This window comes from Myxocyprinus asiaticus, chromosome 29 (genome assembly GCF_019703515.2).
Source record: "Myxocyprinus asiaticus isolate MX2 ecotype Aquarium Trade chromosome 29, UBuf_Myxa_2, whole genome shotgun sequence".
In the NCBI taxonomy this organism is placed as follows: domain Eukaryota; kingdom Metazoa; phylum Chordata; class Actinopteri; order Cypriniformes; family Catostomidae; genus Myxocyprinus; species Myxocyprinus asiaticus.
Genome location: NC_059372.1, coordinates 3,633,008 through 3,657,680, shown reverse-complemented (window position 1 = coordinate 3,657,680; position 24,673 = coordinate 3,633,008). Strand labels below are relative to the sequence as shown.

Below are 24,673 nucleotides of genomic sequence, written 5' to 3'. Positions count from 1 at the left end.
TACCCATTCAAAACCTGCTTTATTTCAACAAAAACATTACAAAAGGTCAAAAGACACAGTGTTATCGGGATCTAAACAGAATTATGGCACATACAAATCTAGTTTCTTCAAATATAAACATTTAAATGGCTAATTCACCCAGAAATGAAAATTCGGTCATAATGTACTCGGCACATATCCTTCCAAACCTGTATGACCATACAATGAAAGTGAAAGAGGACTGGAGAAATGTGTCGCCTCAGCAATCGTTAATTTATAGAGAACGCAAGAGTGAAAAAAAGAGAAGATTGAAGACCTGAGATGGGTTCTGTTTCAGGATGATGACAGACCTCAGAATGAATGTGTTTTGGTATGAAAACCTTCGGCAGATGAACACTGGGAAAATTCTTTCTGGATGAGCAGTTTGTTAAACTAGTAAACATGGTTTGCTGAGACACTGGAAGGTTTTTCATGAATTTACAAGTGTCTTTTCCTGGCAGAGGAATAAAGATAACATATTGTGCAAAGCATCCAAGAGAATGAGACTGATTTTACATAAGGAGGATGGGCCTGCAGGCCTCTTTGATTCACTTTTTATAAAAGGCGTCAGGTGTTTATCAATCGACATCGTAAAAGTGTTGGAACAGCTCTAAATTCTGTTTCACAGGTCTCCGTTTGTGTCTCTTCCTTCGAAATCCTCCATCAACTAACTGAGGCATTACAACAGAGTTTGTACGTTAAAGTTGGATTCCACGTTCTGGCGAAGAGAAACGTTTAAGAAAATTAAGTGTAAGGCAGAGAGAGATTCAAGCGCGAAACAGGTCACTAGCTTGTGTTATAGTCCTGTGACTGTGAGAAAGATCAAAGATTTTCATATTCACATGTCTTAAGAGTTAAAAAGTTCACAAATTACGACAAATTCATTTGGTTTATCCTGCCTCTAGTGGACAACAGGATCCACTGTAGGCAAGACATGGTCACATTTCCACGGTGAAGGCGGCGTGGGTGGATGTGAAGCGAGTGTGAAACCACGAAATTCACAGAGGGAATTCTCCTGATTCCTATTGAGATTATTGTATTTCGGCTGCGAATTTCCGTGCTAAGGTAAATGTAACCGCGCTTTAAAACTTTATCCAAATATTTGTAATTTATTTGAAAGACTCACAGGGTTCGGTGTTGATGTGGACATCACTGTAATAATGATTTGTTTTTGTTTAACCCTCCTATGGTATTCGGTCATTTTTGACCAAAATAATTTTTTTTTATTTAATATAAATGGTTTCCTTTATCTGAGCAGTGCAAGACTTAGTGACTTTCCTCCATTTTCCATCTGAAAATAAAATAAATAAATAAAAAATTGGGCTTGATTTGATGTCTAAGTGGTCGAAAAGAAAAAAAAAACACCTTTGGTATTTGCGGTCAAAATTGACCGACCACTAAAAATGAATGGGAAAGACCAACAAACAGAGCATTTTGTTTTTACTTTTTTTTATGTTGGTGCAGCTATCCTTATGAGGACTCTCCATAGACATAATGATTTTTATACTGTACGAACAAACGCATATTTTTCAAAAATGAGCTTATTTGTATATGCAAATTAAAAGAAAAGAAAATCCCAAAAGCAATGCTTAATTTTATTGTTCTTACTTCAGATAAGAAGAAATGGTATCATTATTATCGTCATCATAAAAAAGGGTACACATCTAAACCTTCCGGTCAAAAATGACCGTGAATACCAAAGGAAGGTGTCATTTTTGAAAACCATAGGAGGGTTAACTGCTTATTTTGTAGAAGATGTGATTGGAACGGTGTCTTAATTGAGTTCATCAAAGCCAGGCCCAAACGGAATATGGAAACTTTCCGCAATGATTTTGGGGGAAATCTGTCAAATTCTGTAGAATAGATGTAAGCATGGTAGAAATGCATTGAATGGAGCTGAGAGTACCAGACACATACTTGGCGATGATTTTCCGAAACGTGGGATGGCAGGGGAAGAGTTATTTCTATTCATCAGGAAAGCAATACCTGATTGGATGATTCAGTAATATTCATCAGAAAAACGCTACCTTATTGGCTGGAGAAACTATGACCCAACACCTAACCCACAACTCTAAATCTAACCCTAACAAAACAGGTAGCACTTTACTTATAAATATGAATGACTCCTACCGTTTCGGAAATCCACATAAAGGTGCGAATACTTGGCCAACGCACTGCAAGTGTAGTTGACAGTTTCCAATAAAGTCCAATATAGCGCCCCCTTGTGGCAAAGCTGCGAATACAATAGGCACTTGCTTTGCGTTATGAATGTTCAAACCTAAAAGAATGAATGAACTTAAAGGTGATGTATTTAGCTCAGTGGTACAAAGACACAATTGTATAACACGGTAGTGTGTACAAATACTGCCGTAGCCCTTGAAGAAGACCTAAAACTTACAGGGCTCAACAAATGCTGGAATTGTGCACAAGAACCTGACAGTAGATGTCAACTCTTTTACCTTCTGATGTAGAGAGAAATATCCCATGAATATTAGAAAACTAAATTACAAATGTCAGCCCTCATCATATATTGAGTTGAAATGTGTTTTTATATATTCTTTCTCTTCATCTGACACAAACTGATTCATTTTACTTGATTGTTGTTCATGATTGTTAAAAGAAAATCGGGAAAATAACACACACAGTGGGTTTCAGTTATGAAACGCAAGCAGAATGAATGCAACAATTTACATAAGAATGGTGTTACAAACGATTTCATTGTCACACTATATTGTTGCATTACCCTTAAATTACGTAAATTGTCACATTCAACTCAACCAAAATTTTTTTAGAACGATTTTACATAAATTTGTCATTGTCACATTAAATTGTCGCATTACTCTAATAAAGTATTACATAAATTGCCGCATTTAATTCAGCCAAAAATGGATTTCCGATCGATTTACACAGAACTTTGTCAGTGAGTGTGTTTACATGCACGTCATTACACTGAATATCTTTAATAAGCCAACAACACGTGCGGTCATGTAAACGCAATAAACCGCGTTCCTTTATTGGCATAAAGGCCATAAATGGCTTATGAATAACCTGATCGACATGGGTGGATTTTAGCCCATTACGCCGATTTCGCGTGCCATGTAAACACTTTACCCGCTATTCTTACCAGCTCATCTAATGTGCGTACGTGTTGAGCGCACATCTCTTCACGGTTTGATGTCAAAAGTAGAGAATAATGCCATTTATTTCAAATGTCATGTAAAACAGTCATGTATGTGACAGTGGCGTAGTCAAGGGTGGGCCGTGGTGGGCCTGGACCCCCCAGAATAGACCCAGGCCCACCCAGAATATTAGAGATTATTCTTTGACTTCAAATATATATTTATAAAATAGTCTAAAAATGCATAAATTCTGATTTCTGAGAGTGTGAAAGAACTTTTTGAATGCGCCACTTCTCTGTTTTAAGGAAATGTTGGTTAAACAAAAACAATTGGGCGAAAACTTGGCTCATCCATTTTTATCGAAGCCCACCCAAAAGTAATTTTCTGGCTACGCCCTTGGTATGTAAATGTCATAATTCAACCATGAATGGTTTTTCGAACAATTTATACATAAATTTGTTGTTGTCACTTTATATTGTCACATTACTGTTAAATTACATAAACTGTCGCATTTAAAGTGCTGTAAGCGATTTTAGCTGTTCTACTTCCACGAGACTGAGCCGATGGATTAGCCATGCCCCCTCTTTCCAAAACCCCGCCCTCTAAAGATACCAAATGAGCTTTATTGAGACCGACATCGTGCAGAAACGGTTGTTAAAAACAACAGCAGCAAAATAGCGCCCTCAACTGACAACTGTTATTAACAACATGGCATAAAAATGGCATTAAGCCTCAATAATTCACTGCAGCTACAACACTATGAGAACGTGCAAAATGATTGACAGGTCAAAAGCGTCAGAGACTAGAGTCTAGAGCTGTCATAGAGACTGGTGAGATATCTCACGACACTTATTTCAGTAATATCTTTTAGGGAGTAGGAAAACATTTAGCATTTTGCTAAATAAAAAAAAAAAATCGCTTATAGCACCTTTAAAAATTTTTGAACTATTTTACATAAATTTGTCATTGTCACATGACATTTTCACATCACTCTCAAACCACATAACCATTGTTGCATTCAACTGAACCCAAAAACGTTTTTTTTTTATTTTTTTTTTAGAGATTTACACAGAAATTTGTTCTGCTGGTGTTTCATGAATGAGACCCACTGGCATGTCCTACAATAAGAGCCCTCTAGTGGTACAAATACAGTATTGTATATGGCTTTCAGTGTGACGCTCATAAAGGCGAGGAGGTCAGCGTGTCTCGGGTCGGTCAGATCTTGTTCCTCTTGTTGATGAGCACAGAGCAGCAGGTCAGAGATCCATCCACCTTCTCCTTCTCCCGACTGGACACTGGGATGAGCATGTGATCCTTCAGTTTCTCAAACACCTGCAACATGACAAACAAGACATCAGACATCACACCTTCACCATACTAAACCTGTGTATCAGCACCTATACTGCCAGTCAAAAGTTTGCATTTAAGCCAGAATAAGATGGAAGAGTTGTACAAGTAAGGCAGAATAAGAGTGTGTTGTGTAACGCAGAACAGTTCTCAGATGTCGTCAGGACAATATAGCGAGAGAAACATTACACCATCTCAAAGTCTAATAAAGAAATGTGTTATTTTATGGAGTCTCTCCAACAGGCAAGCAGTGTTTTCCTAAGAGCTCTCCAAGAACAAATTCCTCTCTGGCTCTCCTGAAATAACAGTATCTCTGACTTTGGCTTGATATTAGTTTAGCCAAAATATACCGTACATACAGTAGGTTAAAAGGAATAGCTAATCACTCATTGTGTAGATATGTGCGTGTGTGACCTTGGCGCTCTCAGGATACTCCTCCGGTGAGCAGTGTAGCAGCACGTGACCTTTCCCGGGCAGATTCATGTAGACACAGTTTGCCGCCAAATCATCAGGAACTGTGAGCTTATCATATTTATGATCACTCATCTGCTGCATGATCTACAGAGAGAGAAAGAGAGACATCGGCGTCACAATGCGGTCACACTAGAGTTTGCATCGTCTTTGTCGTGTACTGAAGACCAGTGAATTTATACAGTGAAAAGATATATGGCCAGTTATCAGGGTTCCCCAACTTTTATACCATTGGGAAGTTATTATTATTTGTTGTGTTTCATTTATTATTTATTGAAAGCGGAATCAGTACACACTAACAGGGCAAGTTTGCCCAAAAATGAAATTTCTGTCACCATTTATTCACCCTCATGTTGTTCCAAACCCGTACAACGTTTTTGTGTGTGTGTGTGTGTGTGTGTGTGTTTGTGTAACACAAAAGGTTTTAATAATTTTATTATATAGCCCTTCATCATATTCCAGGTCTTCAGAAGAAATATGGTAGGTTTTATTTGAATTATTAACCCTTTAAACTCTGAAGGTGTTTTTAAAGATTTCCTGTTTCAGTGTCATACCCAAAATTAAAGCCAAAAAAACAAACAAAAAAACAAAAAAAAACAAAAGAGGGTCAAGTGTTTGGTATCATTGTAAAGAAAACTTCAAATTGTTTTAATGATATTAATTAGATTATGATACATTCTGAGACTCTCAGCCTAAGAAACTGCTGAAAAATCACAAAAAATTGAGCCAAAAATGTCCTTTCCCCCTTATTTTTCTTATTTGACATTATACAGTATATCTCTGGGTGTTAATAAAGGGGCTCTGAAAAAGCCCCCTTATTAACCCTTATTAGCTTTTGTTCCCAGTCATGTGACGCGTATTTGAGAAAAAATTGTTTTTGTGTTGATTCAACAAATCAATCAAAAGTTATAGCATTGCAAATATAATTTATCCATGTGTCCAAAAACGTCTCCAGACAAATAAAACAATAATAATTGTACATACGAACTAATTACACATGCAAACACAACAAAGACTAAAGGTTTGCATAGCATGCAGACATGATTTTAGAAATGAGATTTCACAGAATGAGTTTCATTCTGTGTCATTTGAGTCATCATTGAGTCTGTGTCATGTATTTGGCGCCATCTCCTGGTGGTCATATGTAACATTGTGCTTCATGTGGATTATCTAATGATCTATGCATCTGATTATCTTGTGTGTGGACTCGTTTGAAAGATAATCACCTCCTCTAAATAATGTTATGTGATATTTTATGTTCCGTTTATTTTTCGTGAAGTTATAAGCAAAAACGTGGCATACAAGCAACACCAACATAATTTTCAAAGACGTATACTTAGCTATTACTCACTATATTTTTGTCTGTGAGTAAAACAAATAGGCTGGTTGTTTTCTACTCTTTGAGAGCTTTCCAACAACATATGACACATGACTATTTGATCAATTTGATGTTTTTACTGATTGCAATAATATTTACAGTGCAATTTTTTGTTTTATAAATTGTTAAAACTGAACACTTCTGATTTGTCTGCAGATTTCAAAGCACTTGTTCAGTTGTGGTCATAATGTCTACACGTATTGTGTAGTAACGCTTCTAAGCTTTCAAACGATACCTATTTTGTGTTGGTCAAGACTGTAGTTATTCATATATATAGCTGATTCTTTTTTCTCGCGTGCACACCGGTCGGGGCCCATCTGAGCTTAAAGGGTTAAAGGAATATTCCTTTAATTCACTTACAGTGGAAGTGGATGGGCCAATATTTTGGAGGGTTTAAAGGCAGAAATGTGAAACTTATCATTTTATAAACATATTGTTTATGTCTTGTGTCTATACTTTTGAAACAGTGATTTAAACGTTTATGGACTGACCCCCATTCACTTCCATTGTAAGTGCCGCACTGGAACACACATTTGTGCTTTTATTTAAAGAAAATGAGCGATGAGTCACAATAAATTTGTGTGCAAACCAACATAATACAACAAATCATGTCGACTGAGTTTATCTTGTATTGAACCCAGAATATTCTGTTAAGTCACGTTTGAGTGAAAATCTTCACATCCATTGAATGATCATGAGTACATGAGAGAAGCTTGAATTTGCATTGTTTTTTAAGTAAATTATAACAGAATTATCATTTTTGGGTGAACTCTTCCTTTCAAATGTACCTCACACACACATTCCTCTGTGCAGATGTCTTTAATTGTCATTTATGCAATCTGTGGAAAGATAGAGCGATTGAGAGAAACAGATGTGTGTTATGACAGAGAGAGTATGATCCCAACTGAACTCTGCTTAAACCTGTGTGTGTGTGTGTTTGTGTGTGTGTGTGTGTGTGTGTGTGTGTGTGTGTGTTTGTGTGTGTGTGTTTGTGTGTGTATGTGTGTATGTGTGTTTGTGTGTGTGTGTGTGTGTTGTGTGTGTGTGTGTGTGTGTGTGTGTGTGTGTGTGTGTGTGTGTTGTGTGTGTGTGTGTTTGTGTGTGTGTGTTTGTGTGTGGTTTATGTGTGTGTGTTTGTGTGTGTGTGTGTTTTTATGTGTGTGTGTTTATATGTGTGTGTGTGTTTGTGTGTGGTTTGTGTGTGTGTGTTTATGTGTGTGTGTGTGTGTTTATGTGTGTGTGTGTGTGTGGATGTATGTGTGTGTATGTGTGTGTGTGTTTATGTGTGTGTGTATGTGTGTGTGTGTTTGTTTATGTGTGTGGGTTTATGTGTGTGTGTGTGTTTATGTGTGTGTGGGTGTTTGTGTGTTTATGTGTGGGTTTATGTAAGTGTGTGTGTTTATGTGTGTGTGTGGGTGTGTTTATGTGTGTGTGTGTGTTTATGTAAGTGTGTGGGTTTATGTGTGTGTGTGTGTGTGTTTATGTGTGTGTGTGTTTGTGTGTGTGGGTGTGTGTGTGTTTATGTAAGTGTGTGGGTTTATGTGTGTGTGTGTGTGTGTGTGTTTATGTGTGTGTGTTTGTGTGTGTGTGTGTTTGTGTGGGTGTGTGTGTGTTTATGTGTTTGTGTGTGTGTGTGTGTGTTGTGTGTGTGTGTGTGTGTGTGTTTATGTAAGTGTGTGTGTGTGTGTGTGTGTGTGTGTGTGTGTGTGTGTGTGTGTTTATGTGTGTGTTTATGTGAATACCAGTGAAAACTGCTGACTGAAATATGCAAAACGCATCATTGCTTTACACTCATTAACATCGCCGACCGCTCTGAAACACAGTAAATATTTACACAGAATTCAGAACTAATTTAAAGTGTGTCATTTCTGCTTTCAGCACTAGCTGCATGAAAAGGAACTGTGAGAAAGTTGTTGGTTGAAAGATGTGGTTGCTAGGCAGTTACTAGGGTGCAGTCTGGTTGCTAGGGTGTTGCTAGGTGGTTGTAAGGATGATCAAGAGTTTGCTTTGTAGGGTTGGGAACAGAGAACTGGTTCTTATTCGCAACTGGTTCCATTTGTTATTGTAAGTACTGGAACCGAATACTCTGCTGTGTTTCTGCCAGCGCAATCCAGCAGCAGTGCTGCCCTCTACTGAATCTACAGGGTCGATCGATATATCGGTTTTGCTGATTAATCGGCACCGATAACAGATTTCTGGAACTATCATTATCAGCAAAAATCCACACCGATAGTTTTTCCCTGTTGTGTCCGGTGCTGGAGCGGCTGGGAAGGGTCTACTGTCGTTATACAGTATGAGAGCATCCTCTAGAGGCGAAATAAAAATTATCACTTCACTGATAACTTGTGTTTGTTTTGACACGTAAGACTACACTCTGCATGGAGCAGGACACTTCAGATGCGGATTTAAAACGTCAGTAATGAAAAGGTATGTATACAGTACACTACAGTACATGTTGTCATATTATTATAAAGTAATTAATTTGTTGACTAGATGCTGCATTAATAGAGAGCAGCAGTATGTTTGCAGACAAGGCTGAGAGGACGCTAACATTAAAGCTATAAAGCAGTTAGAACAATGTGACAAAAATACACACAACTCCTACCCAAATGTTTAAATGCCACGATTGTTACCATCTATTTGCATTAGTTTATTTCCAGCTGGTCATGTTTATGCATTCGTTAGTCAGCTAAGTTGCATATTTAAAGCTAGTGACATGAGAAAGCAAATGAATATCTTCATGCAGCCGAGAGAAACATATAAACAAATCAGAAATGCATCTGATTTCAATAAAAAAAGTATTCTCACTGTAATACGATTACTTCAGATCGATCACATTCTTGTGCTAAAAAAGGCGAGACACAACGCAACAAATACAGTTTAACAGAAAGCAGGTGTCTCAAGATGCTTAAAGTTCTTTTTAATTAGACACAGCATCTAAAAAACAGCGCTCCTGCACAAGACACTGAATAAACAAAAGCAAAGGGAAACAAAGACGTTCGTCTAGCGCGCGTTTACATAGAAAAACTAATGGATGATTGCAAAAGCGTTCAGTGTGAACAGCCCCTTACAGTTGTTGGAGGTCTTTGGCCGTTGTGTCTTGCTCTCTTATAAGCGTTTCTCAGATTAAGCAATGAGTTGTTTAAATGCTTTGTCAGGAAAAATGTTCAACTTGGAAATGTGTGTCTCAAGATCCTCGTGTTTGGTTTCCAGTCTGTTTTGTTCTGTCTGTTTGAACAGCCCCTGGCCTGGGCTCATAGTCTGAGCCGCTTCACCATCGAGTTCAGCCGAATACCTCTGCTATCTGGGAATATTGCTACTCTACAAACAACTGTACTGAATAAAAAACAATGTGGTATTTTGCTGTTATTATGAAGCTTGAGTCTGGGGTAGTGTACTGTGGCATCAGCGCAAGCGTAACACCATGTGAACTGTCTATTGAAGCGTTTAGCCCCTCGTTTTTCTTTTGACTTAACATTTGAAAATATGGACCGACTAAAACTTTATTTATTTTATGCACATTAGTTGAAAATGAAATGCTCTTTTTTAACAGCCAGGATAGGAATGTTCTTTGCAATAATATAACGGTGCTGAATGGTTTATGTATTTATTGCGCCCTCTTGTGGACTAAGGAAACAACCTCAATTTAAAAATCAGATGACTTTAACATTTGAATATTAGTTCATATATATTAATATTTATAACTTTATTTCATTTCAAATACATTTTCATGGTTCAGTCAGTACTGTTTATTTTTATAATAAAGTTCAGCACTATTTTAATATGAGTGTTATTTTTCATTCAGTATCAGTTTTAAAAACTATCGGCTGATTAATCGGTTATCGGCAGGCACTGCACAACTTAGTTATCAGTATTGGTACAATCCACTATCAGTCGACCTCTAGTGCGAAACACACAGCGCTACAAATGTAGTCCGATTCATGAACAAATGACTCTTGTGAGTTGGTTCTTTTGAATCTATAGCAAAACCAGTGTAGTCCGATTCATGAACAAATGACTCTTATGAGTTGGTTCTTTTGAATCTACAGTGCGAAACACACTGCGCTACCAGCGTAGTCCAATTCATGAACAAATGACTCTTATGAACTGGTTCTTTTGAATCTATAGCGCAACCATTGTAGTCTGATTCACGAACAAATGACTCTTATGAGTTGGTTCTTTTGAATCTACAGTGCGAAACACACTGCGCTACCAGCGTAGTCCAATTCATGAACAAATGACTCTTATGAACTGGTTCTTTTGAATCTATAGCGCAACCATTGTAGTCTGATTCACGAACAAATGACTCTTATGAGTTGGTTCTTTTGAATCTACATTGCAAAACACACAGTGCAGCCAGCGTAGTCTGATTCCTGAACAAATGACTCTTATGAGTTGGTTCTTTTGAATCTATAGCAAAACCAGTGTAGTCCGATTCATGAACAAATGACTCTTATGAGTTGGTTCTTTTGAATCTACAGTGCGAAACACACAGCGCTACCAGCGTAGTCCAATTCATGAGCAAATGACTCTTATGAACTGGTTCTTTTGAATCTATAGCGCAACCATTGTAGACTGATTCACGAACAAATGACTCTTATGAGTTGGTTCTTTTGAATCTACAGTGTGAAACACACAGTGCAGCCAGCGTAGTCCAATTCATGAACAAATGACTCTTATGAACTGGTTCTTTTGAATCTACAGCAAAACCAGTGTAGTCTGATTCCTGAACAAATAACTCTTATGAACTGGTTCTTTTGAATCTGTAGCAAAACCAGTGTAGTCAGATTCACGAACAAATGACTCTTATGAGTTGGTTCTTTTGAATCTATAGCAAAACCAGTGTAGTCCGATTCATGAACAAATGACTCTTATGAGTTGGTTCTTTTGAATCTACAGTGTGAAATACACTGCGCTACCAGCGTAGTCCAATTCATGAACAAATGACTCTTATGAACTGGTTCTTCTGAATCTATAGCAAAACCAGTGTAGTCAGATTCACGAACAAATGACTCTTATGAGTTGGTTCTTTTGAATCTATAGCAAAACCAGTGTAGTCCGATTCATGAACAAATGACTCTTATGAGTTGGTTCTTTTGAATCTACAGTGTGAAATACACTGCGCTACCAGCGTAGTCCAATTCATGAACAAATGACTCTTATGAACTGGTTCTTCTGAATCTATAGCAAAACCAGTGTAGTCAGATTCACGAACAAATGACTCTTATGAGTTGGTTCTTTTGAATCTATAGCAAAACCAGTGTAGTCCGATTCCTGAACAACTGACTCTTATGAACTTACTGATTGGAATCTTTTGAATCGTTAATGGAACCGTTAAGGAATCAGAATCGTTAAGAGGAATCAGAATGGTTAAATTCCTTACGATTCACATCACTATTGCTGGTAAAGTAGCAAAAACACTCTGTTTAACTGTCAGTGTCAGAGAGGGAGTGAAAAATGGTCTTGAGAAACAAATTTATGACTGTTTTTATTGCAAGAAATCTTGACTAACATTATAAACTGGACAGTGGAAAAAATAAGCCCTTTAAGAAAGATGAAGTATGTAACATGTAAATAAAGATAAAGGGAGAGAGAGAGTTCAGTGGAAGTATTTGAGGTTGATGAGCTCATTGTTGAACCATGAGAGCTGTGGAGTCTGTCCACATGGTTACTTGGATATATAAATAGGGACCTACCATACACTGCTATTGTTTTATTAAAGCTAATTATAATGATTACAGGCCAAACCAAACCCTACACCTAAAATAACTGCATGTTTTAATAATGATAATAAAAATATAAAAACCCACCAGCTCCATTCTAGCTCTATATTTAGATATTTTAAGACAGTTATTTCCAGACATTATAATAGTTAGCTGCTAAATGTTTAATTGCAGCTTACATCACCCTCAGTGCAATTATGTTTGCATTTATTAGACTTTAGATGGAGGAGTTTAAGGCATATTTAATGTTTGGCCAGTGTGCTGCATTTCTCATAAAATAAAAAAAGAGAGTTAATTACAGCAGATTACAGAGAAATTACACAGAGCTGTGTGTGTTGACTGAGTGCATTGACTAGACTTCACCAGTAGCTGTCGCCGCTGAGCTGTTTGAACTAGGAGCCAACACACACTGCTTTGCCTGACTCCCAATTCCAGATTTCAATTAGTGCATCTCGAATCGTGTTATTTTGACAAATAGATAGACAGACAGACATTTTCATTATAATGTTGGTGGAGTGATCAGTTATCCTAATTCTACCAAATCCTGATATGAATCTCATGAATGAACATCAACGAACCGCCCGTGCACTTGGAAAATGAATCACATCAACAGCCAAACAGACACATCTTCAGTCATCACACTTTGATCAGCTTCTTTGGAAAATGTTCTCTTATTGATTGTGACCTTTATAAACAGTTTACATACACTTAGTATTTGGTAGCATTGCCTTTAAATTGTTTAACTTGGGTCAAATGTTTTGGAGAGCCTTCCACAAGCTTCTCACAATTAGTTGCAGGAATTTTGGCTCATTCCTCTAGACAGAACTGGTGTAACTGAGTCAGGTTTCTAGGCCTCCTTGCTCACACATGCTTTTTCAGTTCTGCCCACAAATTTTCTATCGGACTGAGTTCAGGGCTTTCTGATGGCCACTCCAATACCTTGACTTTGTTGTCCTTAAGCCATATTGCCACAACTTTGGAGGTATGCTTGGGGTCATTGTCCATTTGGAAGACCCATTTGCGACCGAGCTTTAACTTCCTGCTTGATGTCTTGAGATGTTGCTTCAATATAGCCACATAATTGTCCTTGCTCATGATGCCATCTATTCTGTGAAGTGCACCAGTCCCTCCTGCAGCAAAGCACCCCCACATCATGATGCTGCCACCCCCATGATTCACGGTTGGGATGGTGTTCTTTGGCTTACAAGCCTCACCCTTTTACCTCCAAACATAATGATGGTCATTATGGCCAAACAGTTACATTTTTGTTTCATAAGACCAGAGGACATTTCTCCAAAAAGTCTTTGTCCCCATGTGCACTTGCAAACTGTAGTCTGGCTTTTTAATGTTACATATCGCTCCTTTATAGTTTTAGGTTAGGGAAGTGCGTTTTACTCATTAAATCCCCCATCTAAAATTCACCTTCAAACCTCGTCTGATTACGACACCATTTCACTCGCTTTTGGCGCCCCCCGCTGGACATGTAATGAAGCATGTAATTTTGGTTTGCAAATGTTGCCATTGTCACGTAAATGTCATATGATCAGGCTGAGATTCTTCCCCTCTGTAGCTCTCAAATCTCATTTGATAATCACCTAAATGTGCTATTTAAAGGGGAAAATTATCTTTGAATTACGACTTTGAGTCTTCTTGACATAAAACTATCATATGACTTCTGAAGACTTACAGCGCACTAGTATAGACTACTTTTATGATACTTTCATGCTGTTTTTAGTAATTGTTCATTTCATTGTATGTAAAGAGTCTCCAAAATATACCTTTTGTGTTCAACGGAAGAAAGATAATCATACGTTTAGTCCACAACCACACTAGTCTGTTTTCGTTTTAAAACTGAGTTTTCAGTTTCCTAACATCATCATTTTCCAAAGCATGCAGTAATGGAGAGCGTTTTCGAGCACTTAGTTTTCAATGGAGGAAAACGACATTCCAGTGTGGATGAGAGGTGTAAACTTAGCGAAATCAACGCGTTTTCAAACGTAGCCTTGTAAATAATGACAATTATCATTTTCGGGTGAACTTCTTTCGTTAGCGTAAGCGATTTAAAGACATAAAACATGGAAACGTTATGAGATAAACATGTTTATGTGGTAAACCGTGACTGAAGCACTCGTCCACACGTCATGTAAACATAATATTTATTTATACCTACGTGTATCTAAACAAAAGTAATTCTGTCTCACTATATAAAGATACAGTATCTGAGGTCATTCTATTGTAGGAGACCATATGCTCTTTCATGTGTAAAAAGGTTTTATGTAGGGCTGGGAAACTTAATTTAAGTTGAGTTAATTTCTGCGATTAATAGTTCACTGTTTAACGCGTTAAAAAAATTAACGCAATTAATGCAGTTTACGTTTTACTCACTTTCTGAAACTTCACTAACTTTACTTCCTGCGGCTAAAATTGGCTTATATAAATGTCCAGGCGGTACACGCTCGAGTCGACTGCACATCCTCACACAGAAATTGATTGTGTGCAGAAGTGCACGCTTTCATTAAACGCAATTCATTAAACGCAACGCATGTCCCATGCATAATAAACACGGGAGTGGATTTACTGTACGGAGAATGGAGACTGCAAGCGGTGAGCTAGGTGTGGGAGAGATACGGGCAAGCTGCCGTATCTTTTCGAATCGCCTGAAAACTTTCACTCACTTTCATCTGGACCATTGTCAAGAGCGAAACCATGCAAGAGAGACCCAGCGTGTGCACGACAGAGATTGAACAGCAGCCAGAGAAATAATAGTTTTATGATTTAGCAAATTAAACTTCAGCATTCAATTTGTTTTATATCTGTATGCACAGTGACTTATAATGCATTGGCAATTTACGCTTAAGTTTCTCGTGCCAAATAAAGTTTTTGCATTGAATCTGCCCATATGATCCTATTATTAAAAACGTCAGAAGATTTTGCCCAACTTTTAATTACAGCAGGTACACTGATTTTATGGCATGTATACATACACTTGTATCAAATAATTTTACCTGTAACTTTTTTTTTTTTTTTACATCTTTAAATAATTAAAATAAATTATGAAAAAACAATTTCTTGGAAGTTCTTTGAGACAAATTATAAAGTAAATATATTTGATTATATTTGTTTGAAGTTTGTTTTAATGTATCACATACCACAATTAATCGCGATTAATCACAGAAAACTGTGTGATTAATTAGTTATTTTGTTTTATAAATGTATCAATTCACAGCCCTAAATTTAAGAAAATTTTTGAATAATAAAGCGGGATCCATTTTGGATTTTTTCCCCCACAACTACAGATGATTTATAAATCGTTTGTAGGAACATTTAGGAAATCATTCTACATACATCATAAATGAGACCCCTTGGTCTTAGGCACATTCAGTCCTTTATGGGTCATTAACAAATAAGGTTGTTTCCGAGGTGATAAAATTGAGAAATATTAAAAAAAATCTAGGTTAAAGCACATGTATCAAGTTTCGTACACATGTAATCTTTGTTTCATACATTTTTGAAAAACATTTATAGCATTTTCTATGAACAACTGATTTAATATCATGTGGTTTAACCATCAAGTAAAAGGTATTAAAATACTTTCCTTGCACCTTGAACACATGAGAGTGTACACAACTATAGAACTAAATTCAAACATATTTTTCAATGTAATTAATTCAATTTTAAAAAATGTTTTTAACATAAACCAAAAAATGTAATGTTGGTTACACCACATAACTTTGATTTGGTGGACAAAAGTTTTTGCACCCACTTTATATGAGGTCTTTAACTACTATGTATTTAAGCATTTGATACAATGTACTTATTATCTGTATGTACATATGTGTTGTTGCATTGTAATTACATTTAAAGTACCTGCATTTAATTACATCTGTAATTTCACTATTAACCCTACCTCTAAGCCTAATGCAAACCCTAACCCTAACCGTACCCGTACTTCAACCTTAGTAGCAGAAAATGTGAATCTTGTCAGAATTTTGCAGAACAACATGTAGTTACACAATGAGTACATTGTATTGTATGTATTTTAAAGTATGTGTTTTAAAGACTTCCGGTTTCAGTGGCATAACCAAAATTAAATGCTTATAACTCGACAAAAAACAAAACAAAAACAAAGAGGGTCAAGTGTTTGGTATCATTGTAAAGAAAACCTTTCAAATTGTTTTAATGATATAGATTATGATACATTCTCAGACTCTCAGCCTAAGAAACTGCTGAAAAGTCACAAAAACAAGCTGAGCCCACATTATTATTATTATTTTCATATTTGACATTATATATCTCTGGGTAGAAATAAGGTGGCTCCAAAAAAGTTATTTTGTTTTGTTCCAAATCATATCAACTGTATCTGAGAAAGATTTTGTGTTGATTCGACAAAGCAATCAAAAGTTATAGCATTACAAAAATAATTTATCATAGTGTCCAAAAACGTCTCCAAACAAATAAAACATAATAATTGTACATACGAACTAATTACACATGCAAACACAACAATGACTAAATGTTTGCATAGCATGCAGACATGATTTTAGTAATGAGATTTCACAGAATGAGTTTCATTCTGTGTCATTTGAGTCATCATTGAGTCTGTGTCATGTATTTGACGCTATCTGCTGGTGGCCATATGTAACATTGTGCTTCATGTGGATTATCTAATGATCTATGCATCTGATTATCTTGTGTGTGGACTCGTTTGAAAGATAATCACCACCTCTAAATAATGTTATGTGATATTTTATGTTCCGTTTATTTTTCATGAAGTTATAAGTGAAACGCGCCATATAAGCAGCACCAACATAATTGTCAAAGACATGTATTTAGCTATTACTCACTATATTTTTGTCTGAGTAATACAAATAGGCTGGTTGTATTCTACTCTTTGAGAGCTTTCCAACACCATATGACACATGACTATTTGATCAGTTTGATGTTTTTACTGTTTGCAATAATATTTACAGTGCAAAATACGGAACATTTGTGATTTGTCTGCAGATTTCAAAGCACTTGTTCAGTTTTGGTCATAATGGCTACAAGCATTGGAAAGTAAAGCTTCTAAGCTTTCAAACGACACCTATTTTGTGTTGGTCAAGACTGTAATTAATCATATTTTGACCTTCTTTTTCCTCGCGGGCCCATCGGCGGGGGTTAAATAACCTAATATAAAGTATCAAATTTTTCAAATATTAATAATATTTTAACAAAATTGTTTCACTACTTATTTTTTTGAAGGAAACACTAATAAAAAATCATTCTGCACTACTCATGCCAACATTTATATTTTTCAAGAATTTCAGCTTTTAATGAGACTACATGTTCATCATTATAGAGGTGTATTCAAGTTTTTTAATGTATTTTTTAATAACTTAAGCATCACACCATTGACCCAAATACCTTCAAGGCCTTCTGGGCAGGTTCGCTCGAGTCGATCGCAATGAGACCCGGTCCGGCCATGCTGCAGAAACTCTTCAGATGAAGTCTGTCCAGAACCGGGACCGTGGACACGGCATAGTCCTGTTGGGTAAGACATTTGCAAAAAAACATTTGGACTCAGACTGGAAAGGTACTAGCTAAAAAAAGTTAGAAAATAAGGAGAAAAAATGTTTGACCAATTGGAGAAAAAAAATCTTAAGCTCTCCAGACTTCAAAATGACATGGAAATGTCTTCTAAAAAGGCAAAGTTTCAAGGGAAAGGTCTATTTACAAACATTGTTTTCAGTTTTACTATGCAAGTTTTCGACAAGCATTTCTGTTTCAGTTTAGCGACTCAGGAATCTTTGCACGGTCGTCTTGTTAAAAGTTTCCATGACAAGTCCAGGATAAAGAGTTGAAGGCATCTTCAAGTATCCGGGGCAAAGACTCAATTACCCCTGCTTACAAATCAATGACATTCAAAACATCTGTGACATTAACAAGGAATGTTCCGTTCTTAAAAGAGCCTTTTGATATTCATTCAGAAATGTAAAGCCGGCGGCTGACGTGATTCTCAGTCTACAGGACTAGCGTTGGATACTTAGAAGAAAAACATCCTCTCAGGGACTTATCCTGATTTATATTAAAACTTAAAAGCAATGCTTTAATTATGCACAAAAGTAACTTTTGGGGAAAACAGAGTAATCTGTTTATAATCAACATTTCTCTTGATTCATCCTACTCGAGTGGATTACTTGTTGTATGTTTAAGTTTGTATTAGAAGAAACTTTTCCAAGCAGTTTGTCCCAGTCTGTCCTTTAAAGAGTTTAAGACTCACCTTAAACGTGTCGGCCAGAATCTCTGCTCCTCTCTGATTGGTCCTCTTGGATAATCCCACGAAAAACTCGCGACCTACACACCAAAGCGCACGGTTACGTTCACCTAGATACACCACTTCCAGAAAAAACTTCAGAAGCTTCACTGAACACACTCTGGAAAGCAATTTGGTTTATATCTTGCTTCTGTCGTTGATCAAAGGGAACCAAACTGATTTAAAATGGGACCAACAGAAGTTGGAATATTCACTTAATGTTCAAACAACTCTTGAGTTAATCAAGATTAGTTCAAGATTTGATAGCACCGCCATTATACCTTCTGATCTTTGGCCAGTGAGAATGTTTAGGCATCTAATAGTTAAGTCAAATAAAGATACTTTTTTCCAATCATATGACTCTTAAAGTTCCTCTTAAAGGGACAGTTCACCCAATAATGAATGTGAAATGTTCCTTTCAACAGTGATCTGAGATCAGTTTTACAAATTCTATTATAATCATTCAGGTTTGTAATTCAGTATGAGAGTTTGGTCTATAAACAGTGTAACAGGACACTTTAACCCCTTAAACTCTATGGGGGGCGCTATATCGCGATTTTTTTTTTTACACTCCATATATTTAAGTCAGGCATATAAGGTATCATTTGAAAGCTTTGAATCTGAACTTTTCAGAGATAACCATCACTTCTGCATTTATGTTACTTAAAATAATAAAATAAGGCTTCAAATCATTCACGTTGAAAATTAGCGCCCCCTAGAGGTAATGGTGTAGAAATATTTATATGAAAATAAAAATCACCCATGTAGCACATAAGTGGACAAGTCATATATCAAATAAAAGCTCTCATTCTCAGGAATGTGACTTTACAGTAAATTGCGTTGTCCTAATACCACAGTTCAAAAGATTTTCAAAAGAATCACAAAGTGAAATATGATTTCTGTAAGTTATCAAATACAAATGACTCATTTAGGCTCTGATAACTGCTGCTGTAAGCCCCAAGTACCTAAAAACTTTATATCTGCTTTTACCGTAGTGAGTTCTCTAAAAAAGGAGTCATTGTTTACTTGTCTGTGAGCTTGCTTGGCTGAATAATCCAATGTTATATCTTAGATGTCCAGAACAAAATATGTCATCCAGAAGGAAAAGCATGCTAAACAAATCATCAGAATATATCTTTTCCACTATTGATGATTTTTGACTGATGACTGATTTTATATAATCGCAAAGGGGAGGATCTCAGCTGTCTAATGACATCTAAATTGAGCTTCTAGTCCACTCAGAGGCCGAGGTATTCAATTAAATAATGAGGGTGGTGCTTTAACTGAAAATTAGACTGAATGTCTATGGATGAGCACATCTGTGAGGGCTAAAATGCGTTAGAGTGCCACCTACATTTCAGATCTGTATATTGTGATGGAATATGATAAATTCTTTTTTCTAGTGCTTACTGCCACCTAGTGGAATAAAATGACCCTTCAAAGTGAGGTAGAGTGAACAGAACCAGAATTACATGTTTACAAAGTTAGGACAACAACAAAAAAGTTGAGTACTCGCGCAGTTTCCACCCGCCACTAAAGGTGACCCACACTGAATTCTTGGAACTAACCAGACACAATGTAAACTAGACAGAGAGAAACATTTCTGCAGTGTACAAAGCCTGACTAGGTTCTCCGCCATTTTTAATTTTCTGAAAAATACTTTTCCGAACTCCCCCTAGACTGTTAGTCCGATTTGCTCAAAATTTGTCGTGTATCTAGAGACACTGGGGACAAAAAGTTATCAAAAGCTTTTTGATAGACCAAACCATTTTCGAATAGCACTTCAACTAATTTGATGGCGAGCATGCTAAAATGGACATGAGGCTGTATCTTCACAACGCTTTGGCGTACTGTATGGTGCTGTTCAGCTTGTAGTCCAAAAACCCGGAAGTCTAATTCACCATGGGTTCCCTCGGGATTTTCCAGTTGGTTTCCATAAGTTCAAAAACCCCATTATAAAAACCAAATGGAAAATCCAGAGGGAACCCATGGCGAACTAGACTTCTGGGTTCGCCTATAAATTGATGTCACGGCTGAACAGCTCTATTGACACAATACTTGGTATATGTCATAGACATCATGACTTGAGAGTACCTGGAGTGTTTCAGCACAGCGCCACCTAGTGGTCATGAGATATGAAAAATGTATATTTTTGCTTATAACTTCTGAACAGTTTGGCCTAAAATCATGAGACTGGTCTCTTTAGATCTCTTGGGGTATAATGAGTCGAATGATATTCAATTTTCCTATGTCGGACATTTTGGGCGCCATTTGCAATTTTGCCATAAAATGCTGTATTTTTCAAATGCATTGGCATACGGTTACGAAACTCGGTATGCGTCATCAGCACTATGCTCTGAGGGTACCTGTAAAGTTTTGGGCCAGCGCCACCTTGTGGACAAAAGTTATAATGAAATGTTTAAAAATGCTTATAACATTTGATTGTCCTGTCACTGCTCTCTTTAGATTCCTTCGGGCATGCCGAATACGGCGATACCAAATTTGCCATGGTTGGCCATATTTCCTGATTCATAAATGTTGAATTTAATTGAAAACCTACTTTTTCAATTTCCTCCAAGGCCGCATGTCCGTTTTGCAGGAAATGTGTCGTGTATCATCTAGTTATCAAAAGCTTTTCGACAGACGAAACGGTTCTCAAATCGCGCTCCAACGACTCTGATGGCAAGCTGCCAAAAAGCATCCGAGGCTTATCTCTGCAATGCTTTGATGTATTTTCATGAAATTTTGTGTGTGTCATAATGACCACACCCTGATCCCACACCCTGGTGACAGCACCACCTATTGGTCAAAAATTATATTTAATTTTATAAAAAAATTTAAACACTTCTACTTATGTTTTTTATGCTGCTTTTTTTAAAGTCATAATCACTGATGTCCAGTGACACTTCTGTACATGCCGTTGGTGTGCTCAGCCCCGTAGTTGCTGCTTGCAGCTATATTTTTATTAATATCGACAGAGCAACATAATTTGTGTGAAAAGAAACAATTTCGTAAGGTTGTTTTGATTCAAATACATTTTGTTGAGACTGCAAAATGCCACTTAATGCAAAATAACCACTTCAGAAAAGGGTGCCCCATTTGCTGTTAATTTCAGTCACATTTGGCATTTCGTAATATCACAAGTATTCTATAAACAAATTAATTTCCATTGTGATTGGATCAGTCAATGTGATTTCACTTTGAACATTAGCCCCTGCTTCAGGGGGGCTTTTTCCCTCAAATACTATCATTTCACTTATTGGACAGTTATTAAAAAACTTTCTATTTAACCACCTTGAACAAAACGGAAAAAGTATTTTGTCTCAAAATAAATGTGATCATTTTTCATTAGCTACATAAATATGCAACACCTCAAAATACAAAATGTTAGATCAAATTACCTCAAAATTAGACACTGCATGCGATGACCTCTTGAATCAGTTTTGCAGTGTATAGTGACAAACAGGTGTTTAGGAAAGTGCTGGGGTCATTTTTGTTGCTATTTAATGTTTTGGTTGAAATCAAAAGTGCCTTTTACCCCAGGGGTGCTTAAGCCCTGTACCCTACTATTATATTGTAAACAACAGAAGCATTTGATGGCTCTTTATGCATTCTGCCAGCTGACCATCTGTGATTGGCTGTTTCTCTGTAAGCAAGTGGATTTAATTGGCTGTTGTTATACAGATTGTGTACATTCAATAAAGCCGTTATCTGATTGGTACCTGTGAACAGGACGTCTCCTCCGTCCAGCGTGGCGGATTCATCGGCCATCTCGACAATATTCAGGCCGAGCTCAATCAATGCTCTCTTCATGGCTTCCGTCTGAAACAGATATAATATTTACATGATGCACATTATCATTCGGTTTTGGTCTTTGATTTGAATTCTGAACGTCAGATTATCATACTTACAATCTGACATAAACCATATAATGCTGCAGTTACTGACTAACTGGCAAATGACTCATCGAAACCAATTTTCACCGAGTGTTAATTATGGGTGTCTTGCTCATGGGCACAATAGTTTTAGTTCATAAGTTTCCCCTTTCTGTAGGGTTTCAACCTACAACTTTGCATTAGAAACATCTCCAGAGTTTAACTGCAAGCAGATTGCAACTCAGTCAGCTAATTGACAATTGGTCTTAAAACAGTTAATATATTTAAATGCTGTTTATAGTCACTTAAGCACTGAAACACATGCAACAGTTGCAATCACATTACACATTTATATTTCTTTGCAATGTGATGTTTCGAAGGCAGTGACCTGTGAGTTGACACTGATAGTCAGTTACTCAGGTGTGTGTGTGTGTGGTTTACAGGCTGTTTTAGTGGGTCTCAGGGGTCTGTGCTCAAGTCTTTGGGTTTACAGGATGAATTAGTCTTTCTACAGCGATATCTGGTGGTAAGGTCATCATGGATTCTGCTTCCCCTCACTGCTGTCTGTTGCCAAGTATGAGGTCATACAGGTATGCCGCCATGCACAGCCCCCCACCCCGTAACCTCACTTAAAAAATGAACACACATACATACACACACACACACACACACACACACACACACATGAGTGTGTGCGCCAGATTCTACAAAGACATATTTACTAAACCCGGAACATATGAACTTTCTAGAAAAGAAAATGCAAGAACATGAAGCCTGTGCTTTAGAACCATAAAGAGTTTTTGCATTATGACATTATTTTTACTTAATTAAACATTTTTCAGTCTCACTTTATATTAGGTGTCTTAAACTACTAGGTACTAACATTGAAACGCATACAATACAATGTATTTTTGTGTACCAACATGTTTGCAAAATTCTAACAAGATTCACATTTTATTGCTACTGAGGTTTAGGGTACGGGTAGGTTTAGAAGCAGGGTTAGTGAAAGGGGTTAGGGTTTGGTTAGGTTTAGAGGCGTGGCCAGATGGGGGGTGGGGGACTGTCACTGTCCAACAGGGGTGGGTTTATTTAAAAAAAAGCTACATAAAAGTCCCTAATTTGTACCTCAGGGTTAAACTGACCATTTTTTATCTTCAGTTTCAAAAGCTTGTACTAAAGGCTCTGTTTGCTCTCTCTCTTTACTTTTGGCCTTAAATTGTTCCTCTAGGTGGCCACAAACACTAGAAAATATATTATTTTCACTAGCACCTACTATAATATACAGATCTGAAAAGCAGAGGCTGCCCCAACGCAGCTTCAAAAATCTTGTTAAAAAAAAGCTTCAAAAGCTTGTAATAAAGTCATTTGTAATGCAAATTAAAGTTATCAGCAAATTGATTATTTTGTTCAAATAATCATCAAAAGAATTTCAAAGTGAAATTTTGAATTAGAAAAATTCTCATGTCTGCTCCGATCACTGCTTCTCTAAGCCCCAAATAGCCACAAACTCTATATCAGCTCTTACCTTAGGTTGTTTTCTATAAAATGAGTCTATTTTTACTTGTCTCTCAGCTTGTCTGGGTAAATAATCCACTGTTATGTCTCAAATGTCCAGAAAAACATGCAGTTCAGCAAAAAAAATTATTCCAATCAAATCATCATTTGAATATGTTCCTGACTATTGATGATAAAATACATCATTGTAGAGGTTCTTAGCTTTCAAATGACACCAAGATCACATGTGTAGTCCATTCAGAGGCTATGATATTCCACCAAACAGGGGGAAAGGCAGGGTTTCCCAAAAAAGACTGGATGTCTATGGGCGGAGTCACAAACCACAATGGGGCGCCCCCTGCTCTCAGATCTGTTTGCTGTGATAGAAGGTGAAAGAGAAAAAACAATTTTTACTAGCATTTGCTGCCACCTAGAGGAATGATTTAAGACCAAAAGTAGAGAGATCGAGCAAACAGAGCCTTTAGTACAAGCTTTTGAAGCTGCACTGGGGCATCCTTTGCCTTATAGATCTGTATATTGTGATAGAAGGTGATAGAGAAAAATATATTTTTTCTAGTGTTTTCTGCCACCTAGAGGAACAATTTAAGACCAAAAATAGAGAGATCGAGCAAACAGAGCCTTTAGTACAAGCTTTTGAAATTGAAGACAAACAATTGGTCAATTTTGACCCTGTAGGTTCAAAGCAGAGACTTGATCGTTAAGACCATGGAAGGGTTAAGTACATAGTAGTTAAAGACACCTAATATAGTCCCATTTTCCAGTAACAATGTCCATGAATCATTAAAACAGAGTTATTAAGTGATTCATGTAAACAGACAGTCTGAACTGATTCATGGAGATGAATGGAACTTTCCAGCTCTAACACTGCTTTAGCTACTAAAACTTTGAGTAACGAGACAAGGAAGGATTGCGAAATTTTTCTAATGACACTCTTA

General features: G+C 36.9%; 1 protein-coding gene across 2 annotated transcripts in view; it reads right to left on the bottom strand.

Annotated features, from left to right (window-relative positions):
- Window positions 1–24,673, bottom strand: part of ddah1 (dimethylarginine dimethylaminohydrolase 1) — a 95,003-nt gene continuing 70,330 nt past the window's right edge. For both annotated transcript variants that reach the window (XM_051661632.1, XM_051661631.1), the window contains exons 2-6: window positions 22,071–22,170; window positions 18,316–18,389; window positions 17,460–17,579; window positions 4,899–5,042; window positions 1–4,469 (exon numbers count right to left, since the gene is read on the bottom strand). In XM_051661632.1, coding sequence (XP_051517592.1) covers window positions 4,353–4,469; window positions 4,899–5,042; window positions 17,460–17,579; window positions 18,316–18,389; window positions 22,071–22,161 — 546 coding nt within the window. In that variant the 5' untranslated portion in view covers window positions 22,162–22,170 and the 3' untranslated portion in view covers window positions 1–4,352. The remainder of the gene's footprint in view (window positions 4,470–4,898; window positions 5,043–17,459; window positions 17,580–18,315; window positions 18,390–22,070; window positions 22,171–24,673) is intronic.